This window comes from Schistosoma haematobium, chromosome 3, assembly GCF_000699445.3.
Source record: "Schistosoma haematobium chromosome 3, whole genome shotgun sequence".
NCBI lineage: Eukaryota > Metazoa > Platyhelminthes > Trematoda > Strigeidida > Schistosomatidae > Schistosoma > Schistosoma haematobium.
Window position 1 is genome coordinate 5,385,268 of NC_067198.1, and position 25,269 is coordinate 5,410,536.

At 36.3% G+C, this 25,269-nt stretch overlaps 2 protein-coding genes across 2 annotated transcripts; one reads left to right on the forward strand and one right to left on the reverse strand.

Moving 5' to 3' along the window:
• Positions 1–3,894: 3,894 nt before the first annotated feature.
• Positions 3,895–12,143, reverse strand: MS3_00004873 (uncharacterized protein). The gene is made up of 2 exons (XM_051212849.1): positions 11,477–12,143; positions 3,895–5,876 (listed from the first exon to the last, which is right to left on the reverse strand). The coding sequence occupies exons 1-2, from the start codon at positions 11,738–11,740 to the stop codon at positions 5,745–5,747; spliced, it is 396 nt and encodes a 131-aa protein (XP_051068770.1). The 5' UTR covers positions 11,741–12,143; the 3' UTR covers positions 3,895–5,744.
• A 10,318-nt stretch (positions 12,144–22,461) lies between these two features.
• On the forward strand, positions 22,462–24,935 carry MS3_00004874 (uncharacterized protein). The gene has a single exon (XM_051212850.1). It carries the CDS (start codon positions 24,112–24,114, stop codon positions 24,523–24,525), a length of 414 nt encoding a protein of 137 aa, XP_051068771.1. The 5' UTR covers positions 22,462–24,111; the 3' UTR covers positions 24,526–24,935.
• The last annotated feature ends 334 nt before the right edge of the window (positions 24,936–25,269 follow it).

Sequence of the window (25,269 nt, forward strand, 5' to 3'; positions counted from 1 at the left end):
CGTAGTTCCAGTTTCTTTTATTAGTCTGTAGAGCTGTCTTGTGTTTCCTATAACCGCCGCCTTTTCCATCTCTTTTGCTTTCGCTGCCCACCACTGCTCACGGTCGTGCTTAACCTAGATCTGATTTGTTGTCGCTCTTCATCGTGTGCAGAGGCTGATGGGATGAGTTTACGAGAATCCATCAGTGCAATAGACCTTGAAGAAATCCATTGGTTCTTTGTAACCTTGTGGTTTAAATCACTGATAGATGTCACTACTGTTTCCACAGCTGCTTGTATATCTTTTCAAGCAACATCTGGGTCAGCCTCATTTTCAGAACTACCTAAGTGTGACCTCAGTTGTTCCTGGAACCTACTTTTGGTTTTCTCGCTACTCAATTCAGTTCTAATGAGTCTTTTACTGAGGCCTTTTTGCGTCTACTGAGTCTCAAGCAGATGCGTGACCGTGTTAGGGCATGGTTGGAGTCCAAGCAGGTACTCCAGAATGAACGACAGTCTTCTACCGACCCTCTTCAACGATGACTGATGGCAATATGGTCTATTTGAGTCCATCGTTGGTTTGGTGTAGGGGTCGCCATGTTAGACGATGTCTCTCCTTATGCTTAAAATTAGTGCTTGCTAAAAATAAACGATTGTCTGAGCACATTTGCAGCAGACGATCACCATTATCTGTTCGCTGAGCCGGAATACTAAAATGCCCACCTAAATGTCTTTCTGCTTGGTTTAAGCTACCTACCTGAGCATTAAAGTCACCTGCTAAGAGTACTATGTCTGAATGTTTAGCTTTCTGAAGAAGTTCAGATAGCTTTCTGTAAAATTCATCTTCCACATTATCTGAGCTGCAGTCGGTGGGAGCGTAGGCAGAAACGATAAAAAGGCAACGACGTGTGTCCCTATCCTTCCGGGTTCTTACAGAGCCGTTTAGCCGAACAGCACATAAACGACTGTTAACGGGGATCCACTCTAACAGTGCTTGTTCCGCCCTCATGCTTAGTGCTATACACACACCAGTCAGTCCACGAGAACTGGCCGTCGGGTCACCAGATACACGGAGGGTGTATCTCGTTGGCTCCGTTTTGCCGAGGTGAGTCGAGTGGATGATGACCACACTAGGATCCTGTATGCGTGTTTCGGAGACACAACATAGATCAATGGTACGAGATTTCAGGGTTCTAGCCAAGGAAGCCTGTTGACCGATTTGACATAGGGTGCGTACGTTGAAGGCTCCAACGTGTAGTTTGGAGCGAGGTTTCAGTAGACCTGGGACAGTGTTTTGGGCACTAGAATCGTTGGCTATGGTGACATTTGAGGAGGAAGCCGAAAAAGGAAGTTTAGAGGTGAAAGTCGATGTAGGAGGAATAATAGGAATTGAAGAGAGAGGTTGATTATGAATACAGTGGCCTTGAGTGTTGTTAGAGGTATGAGGGCGGTTATCACTTCCCGGTTGCCCACATCGTGGAGGGGTTGTTCTGGAGGTACCTGAAAAGGAAATTGGATTAGAGGTGGTCTTAGTGACCTGAGAGCGTGACCGCAGTGCACGAAGGACAACTGCTTGAGGTCGGTCACACGACCTTTTTATGAGTAATTTTTGTGTTAGCTCCGTACTTTTTGAGACCTTACCGCCGGAGACGGATAATATAAACTAGAAGTTGTGATAGAGTAAGGTTTCATATGGTTTACACTAAGTGCAGATTTACTCAATCGGCTGTAAGTCATACATTTTTGTACGTGATGGCTAGTTCCGGCCGTAGCTTCTGTCATGGCGTGCTAGTTAAGCTTGTGTATCTAAATGACCCAGCCGAGCTTTACCCTCAGGAATAGTCATTCCTTTAGACTGTATCATATCAGACAGGTCACTTGGGGAACGGTAAAATCTAAAGCAACAACTTAGTGCTTGAGGGCGAAGTCGTACCGCAGATTGCGTAGGCGTGCGACAATAAGGTGTCTGCTTGACGTCTGCAGCGATTCTGCCTTCTCACAACGGACGAGGTTTGTAAAAGTTCCCCCAAATTAGCAGGCTTTGTCCCGTGGGTCTCAGTTACCTGCTGTGAAACGTTGTTGGGTCGTCCGTAACATTTAATCACTTAAAAGTCGGATGTTCCATTCACTCTCAGACGATCAAGATCACTTTTAGTCTATTTTTTCTTACAGTTACTTCAAGAAGTATCATTCAACCAGTACATGACAACCTCCCCCATACTTCTGTCAGCACTTGAGATCATCTTGTTCACATTCGGATCCTTGATGGTTAATGATAAAATATCGTTCGGTTGCCTGAAATGAAGTAGATTTATGCTGTTTAGACCTGTGAGTTATTGTAAATAAATAATATATTTGTAATATCCAAATGAGTAGAAAATTAGATTTTCTGACGTTTCGTGACTTAGTGTAAGTCACTTCTTCAGAGAATAAATAACTAAATTAAACTTGGATTAGTTTTAATTTAGTTATTTATTCTCTGAAGAAGTGACTTACACTAAGTCACGAAACGTCAGAAAATCTAATTTTCTACTCATTTGGATATTACAAATATATTATTTTTATTTATAACAATCAACCCAATGCTCAATTTATTCGAAATTATCAAATCAAACCTTGGTAATGATACATACTGTGAGTTATTGGTTGATGTCAAAAATTTCAGAACACTGAACTACCTTTAGACATGGAATATTAACTGATATTACGTAAAACATTTTGTTCAGACAAAATTTAGATGTTTCAGAGATGAAATGTTTTTCTACGATATCATTTGCTAGAACTATAATCATATTTATTCTAACGTGTAGTGGTCTATAATAAAAGTGGAACTGTTGCATCTCTAATAGAGGTTCTAGAAGCTAGTCAGAATTTAAAGTTACATATTAGACAAGGGTTAATAAGAATGAAATGACATACAGAAACGAGCTATCCACTGTTTTACGCGTCCTTGGTCCGATCGATAATTCGCTACTTCTGATTGGTGGCTTTGAGCTATAACAGGTGATTATAAGGAAGATAATATGGATGCGTACTCATCAAAATAAAATATAGGACAGAAATATGAAAGATAATCGTCCACTTGAAAAGTGTACGAGGAGAAAGCCAACATGTGTCAAGAGTAACTGGAAAACTATGAAGTTATGTTAGGACTAAGATAAACTAAGATATTGGACATACGACTTTTGAACACTGAGATAAGGCTTGATACGTCGAATCGCCAAAGCCTCCTCTATTCATAATTTTCGTATCCGACTTCCTCTTGAACCGTATTGTTTTGCCTTTTAAATAGTTTTGAACGAGAATTATTGTTACAGTTTACAGGATTTGTGTGCTGACCTTCATGACATGTTACGAGCTCAAAGAACGGGTGATTTCACTAACATAGTTTGATTAAATCGTCATGGTTCACTGTTCTGACCACCATTTCAAGCTATTAAGTGAGGTTTTTAATATGTAGTCTCGAACAAGTAAAGGCATCGGACATTGAACACTGGAAGCTTGCTTTGTTGGTAGTTTCATGTTAAATGGGGATTAAATATGATATTACAAATCAATTCAGTATGATATTTATTTAAATCATTGTTATTCAAATGATACTAAAAAAATAGTACAAAATAAGTGCTGTTAGAAGTATGCAGCACTTATTTCGCACTAGATGCAGATTACTTGGTTGGGTTCCGCGTGACTATCGTAACCAATGGTTGGAGACTCAGGGTGATATGGCTCAGAATCGATCACAATGGCGTCGGTGTATACACTCTCTATCTTCCCTTAAACTATGAGATTAAAATTAATTTATACCTTTCTACGAACTAATTTCTTCTTCCTGTATTATATCCTTATATGCAATCGTTTTTATATATCATTACCATTGAAGTAACTACTTCTATGAATTTAGTGTTCATCTTGTTGTGTTAATGAGGTAATGGCAACTTGAACCGATGCATGTATGTGCCTGGTCCTACGTTGTAGCTGACTGACTGACTGAGTACAAAATAAATATATCAAAATGACTATATTGATACATTATTTGGATAATGAAATAAATTTCCATCTGCTGTCTATTTCTTGTTTCTCCCTCTCTCCCTGCCTTCCTCTAGAAACCAGTTATATTCCGTCCATATGTACTGCACTGTAAAAAAATTGAGTTGTGGCTAGTACTAGAGAGTACGTGAATATGTCTATATACGGTATTTAGTAAAATTCCCGGTAGAAAGAGCAAACGTCGGTAACTTGTCAATAAAAATTATGACGTTATAAAATTCCAGATGTTACATGGATAACCTTCTTTACGAGCTTTCCGCCAATATTATTTTACTTATAATAGACGTGCCAGATTTTTTGAAAAGATTTATACAAAACTAAAGCTTTATTGAACACAAAACCTATTTAACTACACGCCTTCTTCAAAACATAATGTGGAAGTAATTATGACTGAATTCAAGATAACGAGTAGAATCGTATGTGCTAACTATATAGGAGTTTCGAAATAGTATGTGACAGCCAAATGTTCAGTTCTCTCTTGTTTTTTAATTATTTACCAATTGATATCAATCTTTGAGGAAAGTCACTCACACACTCTGAAGTCCGAACAACTCAGTGATAAAATATCAAACTGTGAAACCTGATGGTTCTGGTTCAAATCTCACTGGGAACACCATCTCCATCAAAATTGCAACTACGCTCTATTGAAAAGTGTCATATAGCACGATATCCTGTCGACCATCTACAAATACCTAACAGACTTGGATTTCTTGGATATGGTACAGAGATCAGGTTCACTCTTATTAAACTTCATTGTGTCCGATTACTAGTTTTAATCATGCAAGACAGGATTTATACACGATAAGTTAGACAAACATTCAGAAGAATTACCTGAGTTAATGTAATTCTTGATAAGAAATAAAAGTATTGAAATTAATTAAGAACACTGAATTTTAATAGTTGAGATCATGAGTCATTTGAAGCTAGACCACCATGAAAAACCTGGATGCACTGAACGGTTGTTTCGTCCTACTACGGGACTCCTCAGAAGTGCACATCCACGATCCCGCCTCACAAGATTCGAACCTAAGACCTATCAGTCTCGCGCGTGAGCGCTTAACCAGTAGACCACTGAGCCGGGCGGTATCCAACAGTGTTAATGTTTAACTTCAACTCATCCACCTATTTTCATTTATCCATTTATAATTCTAGTAAGAAATCACAGTGATCTATCTGTATAAACTTCTATTTTAGAAGTGAGACAATGGTTGAATAATATCGTAATATAGTAACTCGCTGAAGACAATGGTGGATGTGTCGCTCAATTTCGTGGATTAGAGACTTATAGCTCCTGTGTTCGAATCTCGCGAGGCGGGATCGTGGATGTACATTGCTGAGGAGTCCCACAGTAGAACGAAACGGCCGTTCAGTGCATTCACGTTTCCCATGGTAGTCTAGCTTCAATCGACTCATGATCTCAACTATTAAAATTACTATAATATCCACAAAGCCCTTTTGATATCAATAAGATTGAATCTCACTGCATACATTTAATTCATCCATAGATATCTATTCTCATAGAAATAAACGTGTTTACTATTAATTAGCTAATATACTCATCATTACAATGCTATAGTACACTATACATACAAAGTCATATGTCACATAAAGAGATATTAAAGACATTTTTGTGTAATAATACTATTAGTTGTAATAGGAATGAAATATGAAGTTTTGGTCCACTTCATTTTCTATTCATAGTTAGGTTACTACTTCATTTCAATGTCCACCCCATATTTCTTTTGAATGTCCACAACCATTTTTATTACGTCGTCGAATATAATCCGTTGGTGCACCGTTTATAATAAATCTATCAGCTATTTCACCTTCAATTGATGTTCCAGGTGGTGTCTAAATTAAAAGAAGAAGGAAAAAAAGAATGAAACTACTAAATTATTACAAAATTAACCTCACAAGTAACGAACTTTTGAAAAATGTAAGTTAAGATCGACACTTTCTTTGAACTTTTCCAGTAATTCCCCAAAATGTGGTTACCTGAAATTCCCTTATATTTTCTCAAAGTTAACTACTAATGTTTTCATAAATGGAACTATATTCACTTGGTGTCGTTTGGCTTGTATCTTCCCATTGAGGTTTAAGGCTGCAATTGATCAGTCTGTTATTGGCATATGTGCATACTGTGCGTATGCCTCGATATTACCTTAATTCACAAGCTTTTTTTGTAAGCAATGATGGATAGTGGCTAGCAGTGGAATCCAGTTTGACGCGCGTTTCATCCTATTTGGGACTCGTCAGTTGGTTGTTCTGCATCTCAGAGTTGATGTTCACTCTAAGACTTAAACCCAGTACCATTCGCTTCAAGCACCATCACGTTGTCCACTTAGCTACTTAGTCTTGATAGCCACTTGCTAGTGCAATGGAGTGAAGTTGAAATTCACTTGGTATTATTTACTTGAATCTTCCTATTGATGTTTAGGACTGTAATTGATCAATCTGACGAGTCCCAAATGGGGCGAAACACGCGTCCTGGGTTCGACTGCTAGCCACTATTCATCATTGCTTGCAAATGGAACTACAGTTCTTAAATTAAAAAAATATTCCTATTGGCAACAAGTTTGAATCAATCTTTAAAGGTGTGCGATAGACAAGTCCCGAAGAAAATATTTGATAAATTGATATGCCTGGATGTTAGTAATTTCTAGCTTTGAGCTATGAAAATATCGATACCACGATCTTTTTACCGCCCCCCGCTCCTCTTCCTCAATTATTCTAAGATGCACTATTGAAAAAAAAACACTTACTGGTAGAGATCAAAGGAAATTGACTTCTATAGATAACATATGAGTAGAATAATTATGAAAATAGGATAAACATTTAAAGTATACAAATATATCCTATTGTGGGACTCCTTAGCAGTGCGCATCCACGACCTCGCCCCCTGTGAGATTCGAAACCAGGACCTACCGGTTTCACGCGCGAGCACTTAACCACTAGGCCACTGAACCGGCCGCCATCTAACGGTGTTAATGTCTAACTTCAAGCAATCCACAAAATTGAGCGACACATCCACCATTGTCTTCAGTGAGTTACTATCTCACAGTAGATCCGGTTGAACTACACTTGTGATGGTTTCTCACTAGAATTCCAGGAAATACCTCTTGAAGCCAGTCACTAATGAGCATATATTGATTAATATCAGATGGGTTTTGTGGATATTAGAGTAATTTCAATGGTTAAGATCATGAGTTAGTTGAAGCTAGACCAGGGGGGCGAGGTCATAGATGCGCACTGCTGAGGAGTCCCACAGTAGAACGAAACGACCGTTCAGTGCTTCCAGGTTTTCCATATTGATCTAACTTCAACTGACTCATAATCTTAACCATTGAAATATAAAAATATATACTGATCATTAGGAAAAATAGAATCTATAATTATAATGAAAATGAAAGGTAATTTCTGTTTCTAAGGGTTATGAGAAAATATAAATTAGATTTTACATAATTAAAAAAAATAGCCTATAATTAGTTTTTAAAAGATGTAACATCTTTAATAGGAAAAAAAACTTTTGAAATAAATTCATAAGAACAATATTGTACTTTTATTTAAAATGTTCAAAATTGAATTGTTAGATTGTTTATAAAACATATATGATTGAACCTATTTTTAGATTTTTGTGTTCTTTAGGGGGTTACCTGTAGTGTTTATATGAACTAATGATTCCATTGTACATGTTAAATGCTTGATTTCGAATTCTAAGTACAGTACTTTAGTTTGTGGTTATCTAATACTTCTTGATCCGATTACGTTATTTCTGGGATTTTTAAGTCGTACTACAATTCAAATACTCCTGATTATCACATTGGCGTCGCGATGTACCCTGTGATGGAACAGTTGGACATACATTCAGATTTTGATACTTTTAAGGATTATTTTGAAAGGTTCGAAATCTGGGCTATGACTAAGGAAGATGATGAGGATGTTAATATTGTAGCTCACTTCCTCACATTCATCGGAAAAGAAGCATATAGCTTATTAAAAACTTGGATTATGCCGGAAAAGCTTGTTTCGCTTCCTTATGCAACTCTCAAGGAACTACTGCTAGACTATGTTAAGTATACAAATTTCGAATGTGGTAAAGGCGGAGAATTTCATAAAATTTTTCATCAGGACATCGAAAATTCCACCAAATTACTATGTTATCCCAATCCAATGCGTACTCAACGTTGTGTTGATAGTTCATTGAGAATATGCGATACAGTTCACGAAGGTGGGATCAAGTTTGGTGAATGTTTATCCTGTGGCAAATTTCATTCTCGTAATTCATGTGCATTTCGTAATGCTGAATGTTTTAAATATGGTGAGATTGGATACATTCAATCAGTTTGTCATACTACGGTTCATTCCACTGCAAATAATGCTAAAAATTACAATTGTGATCCTATTAAGTTTGGTGTTTCTAATAATCATTTATCTTTATCCTCTACTTTGAAAAGCGGTATAGAGTCGCATAGCACTCCAGAGTTAAATGAAACTCAGAATCCTTGTGAGACAACAGTTTCTGATCAATCAATTTGTCAGAGTTCTCATGTTATTGTACCAGATATGGTTTTTCTTAATGATTCACATAGTTCTGATGAAATTCCTTGCAAATCTGAAGAAAATATGTTGAGTGAACATAATTATGATCGAAAACCTGATGTAGTCTTGATAGATGTTGATTTTTCCAATGATATTCATAATAAATTTGAGGAAACTAATTCAGAAGAATCAAATCTCGATTTCCTCATAATGCATTTGTTTCTTGTAGGAAAGTTGTTCAATGTGAAATACGAGTACTAAATGAGCTCGATTTCGATTACAATTCGGATGATTTCATATCAACTGCTGTTTATCCTTATCACAAATTCACTTCCAATGTATACTCCAATCAATGTGAGAAATATGTTTTAAATGAAGCCACATTATTCATTAATTGGGGATATAAAGATCCAACATTATTTCGTGGGGGAAGGTATTGCTGAGAAATATGTGCTTTGAATTGTAGATAGCGGTTTCGACATACAATTGACACGGTGATTGTATACAATCCTAGGAAGCAGGTGAATGTGTTCCGATTTCGGTTGTTAATTCCAATACTAATGAGCATATTCTAGATCATATAGAGTCTACATTCAATACACTGTTGGATAGACACAGAATGAACTTAAGAAGACACTTAGACTTTAATTTAAACTGTGGCGAATGTGGTGTTTGAATGAACTAATGATTCCTTTGTACTTGTTGAATGCTTGATTTCGAATTCCAAATACAATACATTCGTTCGTGTTTATTTAGTAATTCTTGATCAAATTGTATTATTTCTAGGATTCCTAGTTTGTACTATAATTCAAATACTCCTAATCATCAAATTACCCAATTCATTATCGGATGATTTTTTTTCTTACAAAAATTTCTCACACAATGTAACTATCGTAGCATTCAATATCAGTATATACATAGAATTCAATCGTATATTCGAAGAAATAATGAAACTCAAGAAGGAGATAGAAAAAAAGTGAATACATCTGTATAATTGTAACCTGTTCTGAATCCTGTCGTCCAATGTTTTCAACCGGTAATCGTGATCATAGCTACGAATCCAACCAAGTAGTCTATGTTGTTATGCATTCACATTATCAGCTCAATTTCCAAATGGAAGGAAAACAGTTATAATAACTGGTTATGTCATTACCATCTTTCCAGTAAAATATTCAAACTATTATTGATAATGAAAATAACTATGATTTTCTTCAGTAGTATTGTAATGAACAAGAACACGAGTGGGGATAATTGAATGTATTTGACACGAAATTACTGAGTATCTCACTAAGATCTGAGAAACATACAGTAAATAGTTAATTTGCCAAATATTAATCCATTGTCTCGAACTTGACTGTTCATTTTGCAAATATCAGTCCATCGACTCAGATTTCATTGTTCATGCATTTTCATACAAATGGCTTTCCTTTCCTGTTTTTTTCCTTCTTGATCTTCTGCTGTAATACATTCTATCCGTGACTATCGTTATATACTACTTATGTGTATATAAGTAGCTCACAGCACAATATAATTCATATGTTCATGTAAATGACTTCGGTTCAAAACTAAGATGTTTTATGCTCATGACGAATCAATATTTAAAGTAAAAAAACCTCTAAATATTTATTCTTAGTAAACTTAATTAAGGGTTTATTGTATGACCTATTTTTTTTCTAAAGAAAAGAACTTTGATGTTGAAACATGTTTGTTCAATATTGAATTACAGGTTAACTGACCCCAAATGCCCTGGTACGGATGAGGATGAGAAGAGTTCACTCTCCCTCACAAAATGCTCTCACATGGCCACGTATATATAACCATTGACAAGGAAGTCATAATCACTGCCTTCTCGAAACGGAGGTTATTATTTACGAAATTGAGAGGACGAAAAGCGAATGTCCAGTGCTTATACGGGTCAGTGACTATGCAGAATCGACTTAGGGGAGTAAAAAAGTCCTGATTCCGAATCAATGGTGCACATGAGCTCCAGTATTCTGAGGGGAAAAATGGCGTATGAACTAATTATTGGTCACCGGATATTATGGAACTTCATTTCCTGACATTGCTCCACTGCGTTGTGTATAAGACCTTTAGATCAAAGGCTCCGGTTATGTCCCCCTTTGAAAACCACCTGCTTCAGTTCAGGCACCCAGACAATATCACAGCCTTCAAAAAAATCAAATGAGATTTGTGTGGCGCATATATGTATCTGGTGCCCCCTTAATTATTTTTATTTTAACACATAGATATTGGTACAAGGAGGCACCAACTACATATGCGCCACACAAATCTCATTCGATATGTGTGAGGGCTACGATACTGTCTGGGTGCCCAAACCGAAGCAGGCGATTTCCTAGGGGGCCACACCCAGAGCCTTCGACCTGAAGGTCTGATCCACAAGACAGTGGAGCATCGTGAGGAGATTCAGTCCGATGGTAACCGGTGACCAACGATTGGTTCGTACGCCATTTTTGCCCTCTGGATACTGGAGCTCATGTGCACCATTGGTTTGGAATCACGGTATTCCAACTCCCTTAGGTGGACTCTCCATGTCCACTAACCCTTTTAAAGTGCCGGACATTTGATTTTCGTCCTCTGAATTCCGTAAACAATACCTCTGGTGTGAGAATGCAATGATTAGGAATTGTGTGGCAGAGGCTATATACGTGTGGCCATGTGAGAGCATTTGGAGAGGGTGAGCGGACTCTCCGTGCTCTCGGTCGTACCAGGGCATTTGGGGTTGTGTAGAAGAGCTATTCCTAGATTCAATCACTAACTACAATCTATCTATTTCTTCAACAACAACAACAACAAAATAAATGATTTATCTATCTATATATATCTATCTATCTATCTATCTATATATATATATATATATATATATATATATTCATTAATGAAATAAAACTAACCTGACCAGTTTTTTCTAATAATTTTTGTATATTTAATGATTCAAAATATGATTTAGCATATGGATCTAATTGTCCATTATATGGTGGTATAATAGATCCATGTTTTGGATTTGCTTTAGAATAATCATCACAGATTTTTCTAACAGCAATACAATCTAATATAAATTGACGTTCTAATAATTCTAATTGTTTTAAATCAATATGTGAATGAATTTTATCAAGATAATTATCATTTAGTTTATTTTGTTTTTTGCAACAAACCATTTTTCTTTTTTTCTTTTTTCTTTTCTTTTTTCTTTTTCTTAAACAATCAGTCTTCTTGTTTGAATGAATTCAATGTTTCAAAGAGTTGACTATTCTGTTCAATGTTTCAAAGTGTTGAATAGTCTGTTCAATGTTTCAAAGTGTTGAATAGTCTGTTCAATGTTTCAATATGCGTGTTGTGTTTGTTTTAAATAGTACTAGTAGTGGTATCCAGGAGAAAGAAATAATCTAGTAGGGTTTTATGAATTCATATTCCTTTTTTTTCCTTCCAATGTTTATCATTGGTTGATATTTAAAAGAAAAATGAAATGATACACATACATACATACATACATACACACACACCTATGTGTATCGTTTTGATATGGATATCTATTTTGTATCATGACTTATACAATTTTACATCAAATGAATGATTTAAAGTACAATTGAAAAAAAGTACAATTTTGAGTAATTTTGAACTTTGATGATTTTTTTTCTTCTTTTTATTAAATAATTACTTTATCAGAAAGGGTTTTGTGGAGATTGTAGTAATTTAAACAGTTGAGATAATGAATGCGCACTGCTGAGGAGTCCCACAATAGGACGAAACGGCCGTCCAATGCTTTCAGGTTTTCCATGGTGGTCTAGCTTCAATTGACTCATGATCTCAACTATTTAAGGTACTTTATCACAAAATACTAGAACTATAACAGTAGTGAAGAGAAACGAACACGTTGAGACTTTAATTTATGGACGACCTTTTAGCAACTCTGAAGTGACTTTGAGAGTGAACAACTCCTAATTAGGACTAAATAAGGGTTATAAAGCAGTTGGAATTCTCATTTACAAGTGATGGTTAGGGTTTAGAATTAGATTTAGGGTTTTCATCACGAACTGACATCAGCTATAATGCCTAAACTCTATTTAGTCAAATGGATGAATGAATTCCGCGCCCAAATTCGTGACTCGTTATCTTACATCTGATTGGCTCGTTCATAAATTATAGCCTCGCCACGAACACTAAACCCTAGTCAAATTATTCAGTTATGAGTTTTTGACTTTCTCAGACAAATATAAAGAACTGAATATATGAATAGGTAGCCCGTTGTACAGTTCAATCTCGTTTTGTCTACATTATCCTTTCTCTTATTGCCTATCTAAATACTATTTCCTTGGAGAATGTCCAGCCGTTTTCTAGACTGTATATATTATCAAGAGAGCTTGACTATTTGGTTAGGGTGATTCAGGCTAAAAATCTAATGAGTTTAGTGGTGTTTGCTAGAGTATATGTCAGCTAAACAGTTACACAGTTTTAATAGTTGAGATCATGAGTCAGTTGAAGCTAGACTATCATGGAAAACTTGGAAGCATTAGACGGTCGTTTCGTTCTATTGTACGACTATTCAGCAGTGCTCATCCACTATCCTGCACCAAAAGGACTCGAACCTACTGCCTTCGGACTCGCACACGGACGCTAAACCTCTTGCATGGCTACGCGTATACACAAACTAACAGGAAAGTCCTAATCTCTGACTTCTGGCGGCGGAGGTTGTCATTTACGCAATTGAAAGGAAGGAAAGCGAATGTTTGGTGCTTCAATTGAGTTGGTGGATATGAAGGATCCACCTAGGGGAGTTGTAAAACCCTTATTCTAAACCAATGGTGCACATGTACTCCAGTATCCTGAGGGAAAAAATTGCATATGAACCAATTTTTTGACACAGGCTACCATGGGACTGTATCTCCTGACGTTGCCTCATTGCCTTATGGATCAGACCTTCAGGTCGACGACTCCAGTTGTGTTCCCCATGAAAACCACCTGCTTCGGCTTGGGCACCCAGACAGTATCACAGCCCACACACAACTCAACTGAATTGTATGGCACATATGTATTAGATGCCTCCTTGTATCAATATTTATATGTTCAAATAAATACATAAGTAATAGACCACTGAGCCGGCATCCGACGGCCTTAATGTCTAACTATAACGATTCCAAGATAATAATAATCTTTCTAAAACTACTATAGTTTTACAGATTTCATTATTTCACTAACAAAATAATCTTGATTTTTACAAACTTTCTCTTTATCAACAGTCGAGATCATGAGTCAGTTGAAGCTAGACCACCATGGAAAACCCGTAAGTACTGAACGGCCGTTTTGTCCTATTGTGGAACTCCTCAGCAGTATCATCCACGATCCCACTTCGCGGGATTCAAACCCGGGACCTGTCAGTCTCGCGCCAGACGCTTAACCAACTAGACCACTGAGCCGGTGTTAATGTCTAACTCCACAAAACCCTTCTGTTGCTAATCGACATATGTTCACTAGTGACTGGCTTCAACAGGCATATCCTGAAGTTCTAGTGGGAAGCAATGACCAGTGGAGTTCAACCGGGTCTGTTGTGAGATAGTAACTCACCGAAGACAATGGTGGATGTGTCGCTCAATTTCGTGGACTAGTCGAAGTTAGACGTTAACACCATTGGATGCCGGCTCAGTGATCTAGTGGTTAAGCGCCCGCATCCGAGACTAACAGGTCCTGAGCTCGAATCCCGCGAGGCGGAGTCGTGGATGCGCACTTCTCTATCAAATCTTCCTATTATAACATATCAATTAAGAATCTCTATTGTCTTTCTTTTCTTCATATTCAATGATTGTTAGTTATTTAAGAAGATGTTAATTCGTTTTGCAATGTACTAATTCAAATTTATCATTATTTGTTGATGATCTTTTGTTTGAATTGTGAAATTACGTGAAGTACAAATCAAATTCTTAAAAAACAAACAACATATGATCACTCATCTGATCTTTGATTATGTTTAGATGCTTAGGGAATAGGATATTTATGTTATAGTAATGGTGATGTTTAGATTATCATTAATATAAAATAAAAGTCAGTAAAATTGAACATGTTCAATCTAATTAAATGAGTTAGTTGTATCAAGTTTCAGTTGACTATGATCACCACTACAGATCGACTACCAAGTCAAGTCCCTCCATAGGATAAATATTAAAAGGACAGTTGTAGATTGTAGTTAGGATATATTGATAATGATTTCGTGGTATCTAAATAATACCGAGATCGTGCCAAAGTTTACAGGTGAGAATACCGTGTGTACGTGAGTAAGTTGAAGGTCACAAACAATGGAAAAAGTATGTTTTTGATACAATTAAACAAAAAGGTACAGTTGGTTATAATAATAAATGTTTCCATTACATCAATTGAATTCTCTTCATAAAACTAAATCACTACAATTGTATAGGAAACCATTTTATTGAAGTATCATATACATGGTTCTGTTTATTAATCTATAAAAAGAATAGGAAAAAGTGTTATTTTAGATCCTACAACGAGATTCCAAAATATTTTAACTTAAAGGGAGTGATTGCTATTAATTTCGTAATACCTAAGCAACTAAATAATTTAGAACATCAAGTGGATACTCGCGGGGGACGGGATCGTGGATGCGCACTGTTGAGGAGTCCCACAATTGAACGAAACGGCCGTCCAGTGCTTCCATGTTTTCCATGGTGGTCTAGCTTCAATTGAATCATGATTTCAACCACTGAAATTTCTAAAAACCTCCACAAAACCCATTCTGATAATAATAATCACCTGCTCACTAGTGACTGACTTCAGGAGACACTCCTGGAGTTCTAGTGAGAAGTCGTTACCAGTGGAGTTCAACCACGTCTGTTGTGAGATAGTAACTCACTGAAGACAATGGTGTACGGTAGCGAAACTTTGTGGACTGGTTGAAGTTAGACATTAACACCGTTGGATGCCGGCTCGGTGGTCTAGTTGGTTAAGCGCCTGGCGCGAGACTGATAGGTCCTGGGTTCGAGTCTCGCGGGGTGCGGGGTCGTGGATGCGCACTGCTGAGGTGTCCCATACTAGGACGAAACGGCCGTCCAATGCTTCCAGGTTTACCATGGTGGTCTAGCTTCAACTGACTCATGATTTCAACCAGTGAAATCAAGTGGATACTTTAAAATCGCTTTAAAATCCTTGCTAAACTGATTTACCTGGTTAGAAACGAACAGCTGTTAGTCTTTCTTTTCACTGGTAACTTTTCCTGTATATCGCTTCAACATTTTCATTCACTCATTAGATTACACTGTTCATTTCTAGTGTGTTATTATATTTTTAACTAATTAACTTTATTGCCAACTATTTCATCACACAACCATTTAATGTCAACCTTGTTTTTTTATACCGCTTTAGTGGATCTTTTAGGGACTTCTATTGAATATTTCTAATTTTAAGCAAATATGGGTGGCAGCCAGCAGTAGAATCCAGGATACGCGTTTCATATGTCCATCTTTGATTAGAATGAATGTGACTTAAGGTAATATGAAAGCAATCCGCACAGTATGCGCATATGCTAATAAGAGAGACTGATCAATTGCAGTGTTAAACATCAAGGGGATGATTCAAGTAAACAATATCAAGTGATTTTTAACTTCACTCCATTGCATCAGCAAGTGGCTATCAAGACTCAGTAGCTAAGTGGATAACGCTATGGTGCTTGAAGCCAATGGTACTGGGTTGGAGTCCCAGAGTGAACATAAACTCTGAGATGAAGGTACATCCAGCTGACGAGTCCAAAATAGGGCGAAACGCATGTCCTGAATTTCACTGCTAGCGACTATCCATCTTTGCTTATGATGCTTGTGAATTAAGGCAATATCAAGGCAACCCGCACAGTATTCACATATGTCAATAAGAGAGATTGATCAATTGTAGTCTTAAACATCAACAGAGAGATTCAAACAAACAATACGAAAATGAATTTATCTCTAATTTTGTTTACATTTTTATAATACCATGCTGATATTTGTTTTCATCAACTTCTATGCGATATCATCTCCATTTTAAACTTTATGAGAAATTTTACTACTGAAATATTACAGTGTAGCGGTAAATAAATCTTCAAAATCAATAGCTCTGTAAGTCTACGACATTGGATGCTGACCATATTAGTTTTAATGGACTTACCTAGCTGAAGGTGCTAGATCAATCAATTCTCGATATATTGATAACCTATGAAATATATCTTCGGACCTCCTCGCTTCTGTCTTTTGATTTCACTTAGTGGGTACGATTCATATTAGAAGGTGTTACTGGTTAAAGCGCTGTCAAAATCTATATACCTGTGGCATCTTCAAGGAGGTGAAGTTGAAAATTATGGAGAAATAAAGTGAGTTGTTCATATTTTTATAATGTTAAATATATAATGACAAATAACCCTCTGAAATAAAGAGCTTACTAGCCATTCTATGATAATACCAGCTTCTCATGTTCGAACAGACATTTATTCCTGAAATTTTTAGATTAAAGATTACCACCTAGAACGATACATATAGGACTTTAATAAACTTCTGTTTAAGTTGAACCTTGAAATTCAAGGTGCATTGTTTGTTTGACATAGTGATTATTTTTCTCAGAATACACTGTTACTAAGGCCACTCTCTGTTCTCATTCAATCAGCTAGCACGTGACATATAATTAATATCACTGCTACCTGAATTTCCTATTACTAGATTATCCATGAAGTCATAAATAGCGACACGATATCAGAATTAAACGAAATTTACTCTTGTGTAATTTCAATAATTTGCATCTTATTCGATAGAAAACTAGCAGAAATGTTAAACTAGTTTCGATATAATGTAACTACAATCAAAATCATAGAACAAATAGTTTGAACTAATAATCAGTAAGTTTTGAAAATGAGTTTTAATTATTCAATTTGTGTACAACATTTAAAGACAATCGTACTTATTGGAGAGAGACATGTAGATCTCACAGATATTATCTTGACCCAACCTACATTATTACACTATAGCACAATAATAATACTTACATTACACAGGCAAATGGTATGATAGTCACTGTTATGAACACTGTCAAAGTTGTCAACATTAACACTTTCAAAGTTTGTGTTGAATCGCATTTACATCCACCTTCTAGTCTGAGCCATGTTGGTAGATGCAGACTATTTGGTTGGGGTCCGCGTGACTATCGTAACCAATGGTTGGAGACTCTTGGTGACATGGCTCAGAATCGATCACAATGGCGTCGGTGTATACACTCTCTGTCTTCCCTTAAACTAAGAGATTAAAATCGCTTTATATCTTTCTTTCTACGAACTGATTCTTTCTACTTGTACTATATCCCTATTGCAATCTTTGTTTTATATATTACCACCTCTACTTTTATGAATCCGGTGTCCATCTTGTTGTGTTAATGAGGTATGGCAACTTGGACCGATGCATATATGTGTCTGGTCCTACGTTTTAGCTGACTGATTGACTGATTTATAATATACTTTACTATCCATATGGTTCGTTCGTATTTTCGAGTTTATATCTTGATTGTTAACATAGAATAAATCAAATGTTTTAAAGATCATATTATCAGTAAAAATTAAAATGAAATGGTCTTCACTATCTAATTTTCTAATGAGAAGCCTTCACGTGGTTAAAATACATGACGATGGAGAAAAGTAACGGATTTATGTCCACACAATCGAAAAAAACTGTCATTTGGACAAACAAATCGTTAATAATTTAATATTTGAATTCATGAGTCAGTTGAAGCTAGGCCACCATGGAAAACCTGAAAGCACTAGATGGACGTTTCGTCCTAGTATGGGACTCCTTCGTAGTGCGTACCCTCGATCTCGCCCCGCGAGAGGAGTCCCATACTAGGACGAAACGTCCATCTAGTGCTTCCAGATTTTCCATGGTGGTCTAGCTTTAATTGACTCTTGAATTCAATCATTAAATTACTAAAAATCGCCGCAAAATCCCCTTCTGAAATCGTTAATAATTAAATAATGATATATTTATAGTATCCAAATAAGTAGAAACTTCAGTTTTTGACGTTTCATGACTTCACGTAAGCCAATTCTTAGAAGAAAATGAATGATTATTTGCTCTGAAAAAGTAACCATCACGAAGTCACAAAATGTTGAAAATTCACATTTCTGCTCAATGGGAAATTAACAACATAACATTACTTCATTATTACCTTTCTACAAAATGGTTAACATTTTGAAGCAAACTAGGAGATAGTTTCTGAACAGTGAACGTTACATTCTGATTTAACGCGTTGTTAATTTTTTTTCTTTCTCTCATGTATACTACAATAATAAGACCAGTCAAGTCATACCACATCCAGGATTCATGATTCAGAATAGAAAATCAGAGTATAACCTAGATAATTAATTTATCAAATACAATTACACGCAGTCAGTTTCAGTGGGTCCCGAGTAGAAATCAATGAAAGTAAAGAAAATCACACACTTAGCAGTCTGTTTGTCCACGCTTAACGACCAATCATATTTTAATTTAACTACAGCATATTCATGTAAACTATATGGCTATGTAGAGCTGAAGGTCTCATATGAGCCCGGAGGTTCTCCATTGGTATTGTGGATGGTTCGGCATTCCTTTTTGCAGTCGTTCATAATCCGACTATGTAAATACTCAATTTAATTGTTGATCATTAAAGACGCATTCCAATGACAATTGTGAAATATTTAGGTCGAGTCAATGGTTATTTACTGGCAGTTACTTCGAAGTGATTGATGATATTGCTGTTTTATTAAAAACATATTTATTGTTTTTCTGATCACAACGAGTTTTTAAGATAAACAAGGTAATTAAAGTATTCAAACCGAGAATTGGCTTGTGAACTATGAGAGTGTCAAACATTCTGGGTACTGATGGAAAAGTTTCTTGAAATGTTTCCCTTTAAACTAAAAAGTGAGAGATTTCTAAGGCATAATAAAGTATGCATGATTGTAAAGCCCTTCCTAAATTAAACAGTGATTCAGTATTGATAACGATTGTATTATTCTCAATTGACACTACTAGCTGAACAGACTGAATCAAGTAGTACATTATGGACTGTGAAAAAATCTCTTCCGAATTCATATAACCAGCTCATCAGCCTTAAAATCTTCAAATACTACCTCTAAATCAACTTAATTACGCCTGTCACTCCTCGTAGTGAAGCACAGATTGCCCATCAGTATTGTCCGTCCATTTCTGTCCTGAACAATCCTTTCCAGTTGTTTTCAGTTGCTTTTCATCATTTTCATTTCCACCTCCAATTCTCGGCTTAGTGGAATCTTTGGCCTTCCTTTATTCCGTTTCCTTCAAGGATTCCAAGTAAGTGCTTGTCTTGTGATGTAGTTTGGTGATTTTCTCAATGTATTTTTTATTCACTTCCAACGTCTTTTCTTTTCCCGCTGGCTTGTTCTTTCCCACATTAGACTGTTGCAGATGGTATTCGGTCAACGGACATCGGGTATCTTGAGTAGACAATTGTTCGTAAATACCTGTACTTTTTGGATGGTCATTGTGGCAGTTCTTCAAGTTTCATTTCCATACAGCAGAACTGTCTCGATGCTTGTGTTGAAGATTCTAACTTTGATGTTGGTTGACAGTTGCTTTGAGTTCCGCATGATCTTCAACTGTAGGAATGCTGTCCCTGCTTTGTCAATCGTCGCCTATACGTCTGCGTCCTATCCTCCCTGTTTGCCGATGGTGCTACTCAGGTACATGAACGTTTCCACGTCTTCCATTGTTTCTTCATAAAGTGTGATTGGGCTGGTGTTCTACATTTGAGGATGTTTGTTTTTCCCTTTGGTGTGTCAAGGCCTACTGATGCAGAGACTGCTGTTACACCAGTTGTCTTCATTTGCATTTGTTCGTGTGTATGGGATAGAAGGGCTAGGTGATCTGCGAAGTCCAAATGCTCTAGTTGAATCCAGACTGTCCGTTGCGTTCCGTGATTCCTCTCAGATATGGAGGTTTCATAATCCAGTCAAACACCAGAAGAAAGGGAAAGGGGAGAGCAAACATCCTCGTCTGACACTGATCCTCACCTAAAATGCATCTGTCACCTGTCCTCCTTGTGCAACTTAGCGGTGTTGTTTGTTGTGTAAATTCCATATGACATTGACGGCCATAGCAAGTACATCATGGTGCCGAAGAAATTTCTATACTGTTCTTCTATCCACAGTGTCAAACGCCTTCTCATAATCAATGAATTTGATATTTAGTGACGAGTTCCACTCAGCTGATTGTTCGACGATGATACGTAACGTCGCGATTTGTTTTGTACATAACCGATCCTTACGGAATCCTGTCTATTCGTCTATGCCTGACTTTAGTGCTTTGGCCGGCATATTGTCAGGTCCTGCCGCTTCCTCACACTTCATTTGTCTGATGTCCATCCTGATTTCTTCGATCGTCGGTGGAGTGACATCTATAGGAAGGTCTGTGTGTGCCGCCTCGATCTCCGATGGATCCAGTTGAGCTGGGAACCTGGGTACGACGGAAGGGTAATCTACGTCAAGGGCTAGTCATGAGATGTGATTTTGAAGTCAGCTGGTTGGTCAAGCTATTCCCATCCAACTCGACTAGGTCCTCAGTCATTCGACATAGATCATCTACGTTGGTGATCAACAGCTAATTGAGGACCATGTGTTCGTTTACAAGCTTATTCAAGTTACTCCAACTATGAAAACTTTCCTAGGGGTCTCTACGATCGTCCAGCTAAGAAATAATTCCTAAGCAACTTTGAAATCTCACTAAGTTCATCTCTACGGACTTAAAAAAGTATCTGTAGCATTTTTAGACTGAGAAATTGACTTACGTTTTTCAATATAATGAAATATTCTTCTTATGTTCGATGCCACTGGAATAATTTGATGTGCTTTATCTTAATAACTTCGATTGATCAAGAATAATATTTTCTCTCTCCAGATCATCAAAGTACCAGAGGAGGTACTTCACCTTTCCATACCTGAGCAATGTTTTATGCAACTCAGCTGATGCTCAGCTGACCCTGAAATTCAAATCAGTAATAATTTTCATAGATCGACTATACTAAAGAATAGGAAAATTCATGATAATAGTGAGAAAGAAATCTTATGAAGATAGGCTTCAATGCTTGTGGTTATCCTTTCTGAGTCGTAAGAGGATAAGACGTAAACTGACGACGGCATACAACATACTAAGCAAGCCAAGCCACCCCAACACATATATCCTACAAAAACCTCACCAACACGGTCGACGAGTCGATCCCTAAATTATCGGATATCACGTAGTACAGTCTCGGGTATACTTCCGCCTATTTTGATGACAGCTTTGATCATTTAGCATGCTGCCCTGGCAGAAAGGATCACAGCAACCTAAGGCTATTGCTTCACGAGGATATTTGATAATGATTGCTCACGGAATTTCATCTCCTGTTCAGAAAAGCGGTCCCTAATGAATATCTTGTAACTTATTTGCTTTCATCATAATCAGATATCATCACTTTAGTCTTATCTCTTTAACCCTCAACTCCTTCTACCTGTGGTTACACTTCGGGTTTCTCAAATCTTTAGCATAATTAATTGATTCACTTATTTGTTTCTTTAAACGATCAATTTCGCCTAGCTCTCCTACACTCAGACTTCTTCTTTTTTCTTTTTCAAACTATAGCCAGTCAAAAAATGCGGTAGCTGATAGTGCCAGGAACCATACTGTTGTGGAACAAACATAATACCCAAACACATAAATATCTACTAAAATGACTAGAAATATTCAAGTTGAGTGACTGAACACCTCTAACTGAGCATTAATGAAGACGTTTAATCGTAGTGAAACACAAAAGAGCGAACGCAAAGGATTTGATCGTTTCATACAAGCTCGTCACAAACATGTTTATTATTGAATTTTGAAATTACCTAACCTTGGGGGACGCAAATTGTATATAGTTAGGCGTTACAGTGAGGAGATACCGTAAATTTGGTTTAAAATTGCTTTTAGTCTGCAATTAACTCCAAGTATAAAGTGCTTTAGTGTCTAAAGGTTGATTAAGTTGTGATGTTTGGCAAGTTTTGGCATTACATCCCCAAAACGTTGTTGATTTACTCAAGCTTTGGGGAAAACCCCAAAATAGGGAGATTGGGTACATTCCAAGGATTCAAGATAGTACGTCATTCTTCTTGTCTGATATTTCTATTTTGCCTCTTATATAGTGGGACTATGAATTATGAAGGGACTAATGAGGTTAAAGTTAAAACTACTTAATTATTCGCACGAATCTCAATCCATCTGAATAGATAACATTTTGGCATTATGGCTGATGTCGGTTCGTGGTAGAAAACCTGACTTGAATCGTTGGCTTTAAGCACAAACAGCTAGTTGTAATTCCTCACATTTATTTTTAAACTTTTCCTAGTCATAGTAATTGGTTGAAGTTTTTCTAGTCCACCTTAATATCGCTTTAAAGTCTTCCATAAATTATAGTCTCACCACTTCTTTTATTCCATTCATAACCACTTGGATTCTTATCACTACTTTCAAGACATCCTATTGTGAGCTTGGAAATGTTATGAAATTTGCAGAGCATTATAATGCTCTGTCGCTCTTGAATATAAGTCTTTTGTCGGTGAAAGCTTCGATTAAACAAAATGTCTTTTGTGGCCACTTTCTCTGTATTACACTTTTACGTTAATATTTCAAGATGGATCTAAACGACTTTCCTAAAATTCTTATCGATTGGCATATCCTGGAGTCCACTTAAAGTATCCGTTCACCCCTAGTTTTAATGCTTCTTGATAACGTAGTAGGTTTAAAACCAGGGCAAGCAGATAGAAACTTGTCATGAATTCATATAGTCACTGACTATCTGTGTGAATCGTGCTGTTGTGCTCAGACCTTTCTAGTTGAAGCCCATGTGTTATTCAGGATCCACGGTTGAAGGCGTTCTGTGATATACCGCAAGATCAGTCGCAATGGTGCTTTGGCATTCCTTATGATATGGATCTTGAGTCAATTTTGATTAGTCATTCGTCATTCTTCGATTTAATTTCATCTCTTAGTGCTGTATCTTCTAATTTTTGATACTCGTCCAAGGAGGTTCAGTTCTTTTACTCATCTTATCAGCTTCCTTTACAACTGGTCTGATGTGGTGTGTGGCAACTTAAACCTATACACATCCGTGGTTAGGCGTACGTTTATGCTAAGAAACGGACTAAATGAAATTTCTCGATCATAAAAAACAACTTACACTGCATTCAATATTATTATTCCGAACATACATCATCTATTAGCAGGTGGAATTTTATTTCATTCGTTTTTAAATCATACTTTATTTGTTCTGGGTAAACATTCTAATGCGTTCAACAACACGTTCACTCATTAGAATTTTTCATGGTGACATAGGATCTATGACGTGTTCAAAATTCTGGCATGTCCAGCGCCATTGTATCAATAGTATCCGAAAGTGAATGTTTCATGATTACATTGATCAACCTCGTTAGTAATCACCTTTTTTGTTCTTATCTCACCGGTTTACTTTTAGATCTATTCAAATTATGGCATATTCAAGTCGTGATGATAATTCAGTAGTACCAAATTACGCATTAGATACAAGTCTAGCAACAAACAAATTACGTATTACTATACAAATTCATGGCTTAAAATCATCAACTATATTAGAATTTCATAAAAAACTTATTCCCAAACTTTACAAAAAAGCATCAAATGGTGAAATAGTATTTCATCTAAGTAATGATGGTTTTCTGTTTGAATTTCATGGACTTGATTCTTTAAAAGACTGTAATTATCGACTTCATGTTAACAAATTACCGGGCACACTAGATAATAAACGGTCACAACTGATTGTACGTGAAGATGCTGTGGAAATTATTCTCATAAAAATTGACGATAGTTCATGGTCATCTGTTATAAGTGAGGGTTTACATATTGTTGAGAATGAGAAGAAGTAATCTTTTTTATGTGATAATAAGTTCTTTTTTTCGAAGACATTCCAGCTTATAATAAATACTGCTTTTCAATTTGCCTACTTTTCCTACCAGGTTTTAGGTAAATGTAAATAATTTATTTGATTTCCGGTTTGTATCTTCAGTTTATGACTTCATTTACTAGTTTATATTTATTCAAATTTTATTTTAATTTCCTGACAAATAATTTACGTCTTGTTTATTACCAGTGAAATGCTGTTTTCTTAATTAATGTACACTAAGAACATTTTGTTGCATTTTGACAATAGACTCATGTAAAAAGAACTTTTTTTCGTTATTTCGGTTTGCTTGATCTACTGTAAGTGAAGTTAAATTTACTGTGACACATTTTGACTGGCATTTTCTTTTTCAATAAAGATTAATCTTAATATAAATTTACTGCTTAAATTGTCAACCAGTAAGGTTATTTCTTCAAATTTACCTAGTCTAAAATAGTAGACAATATCATTTACTCTTATACATTGAAAATTGCCATTTGAAATTATAATGACAAGATTGCTACATTTTGTATTCTATGTACATATAGGTGTATATTAGCTTCACTGACACTAGTTGTATTAGACTAACCATTTGGCAATCTTATCACATAGTTATTAATCATGACTATTTGGAGAGTAGATAAGGACAATATACAATTTTGTAGATATGCATTTGGTCGAAGATATTTGCCAAAATCAAAGCAGCAAGACATAGTAATAATATATTTTG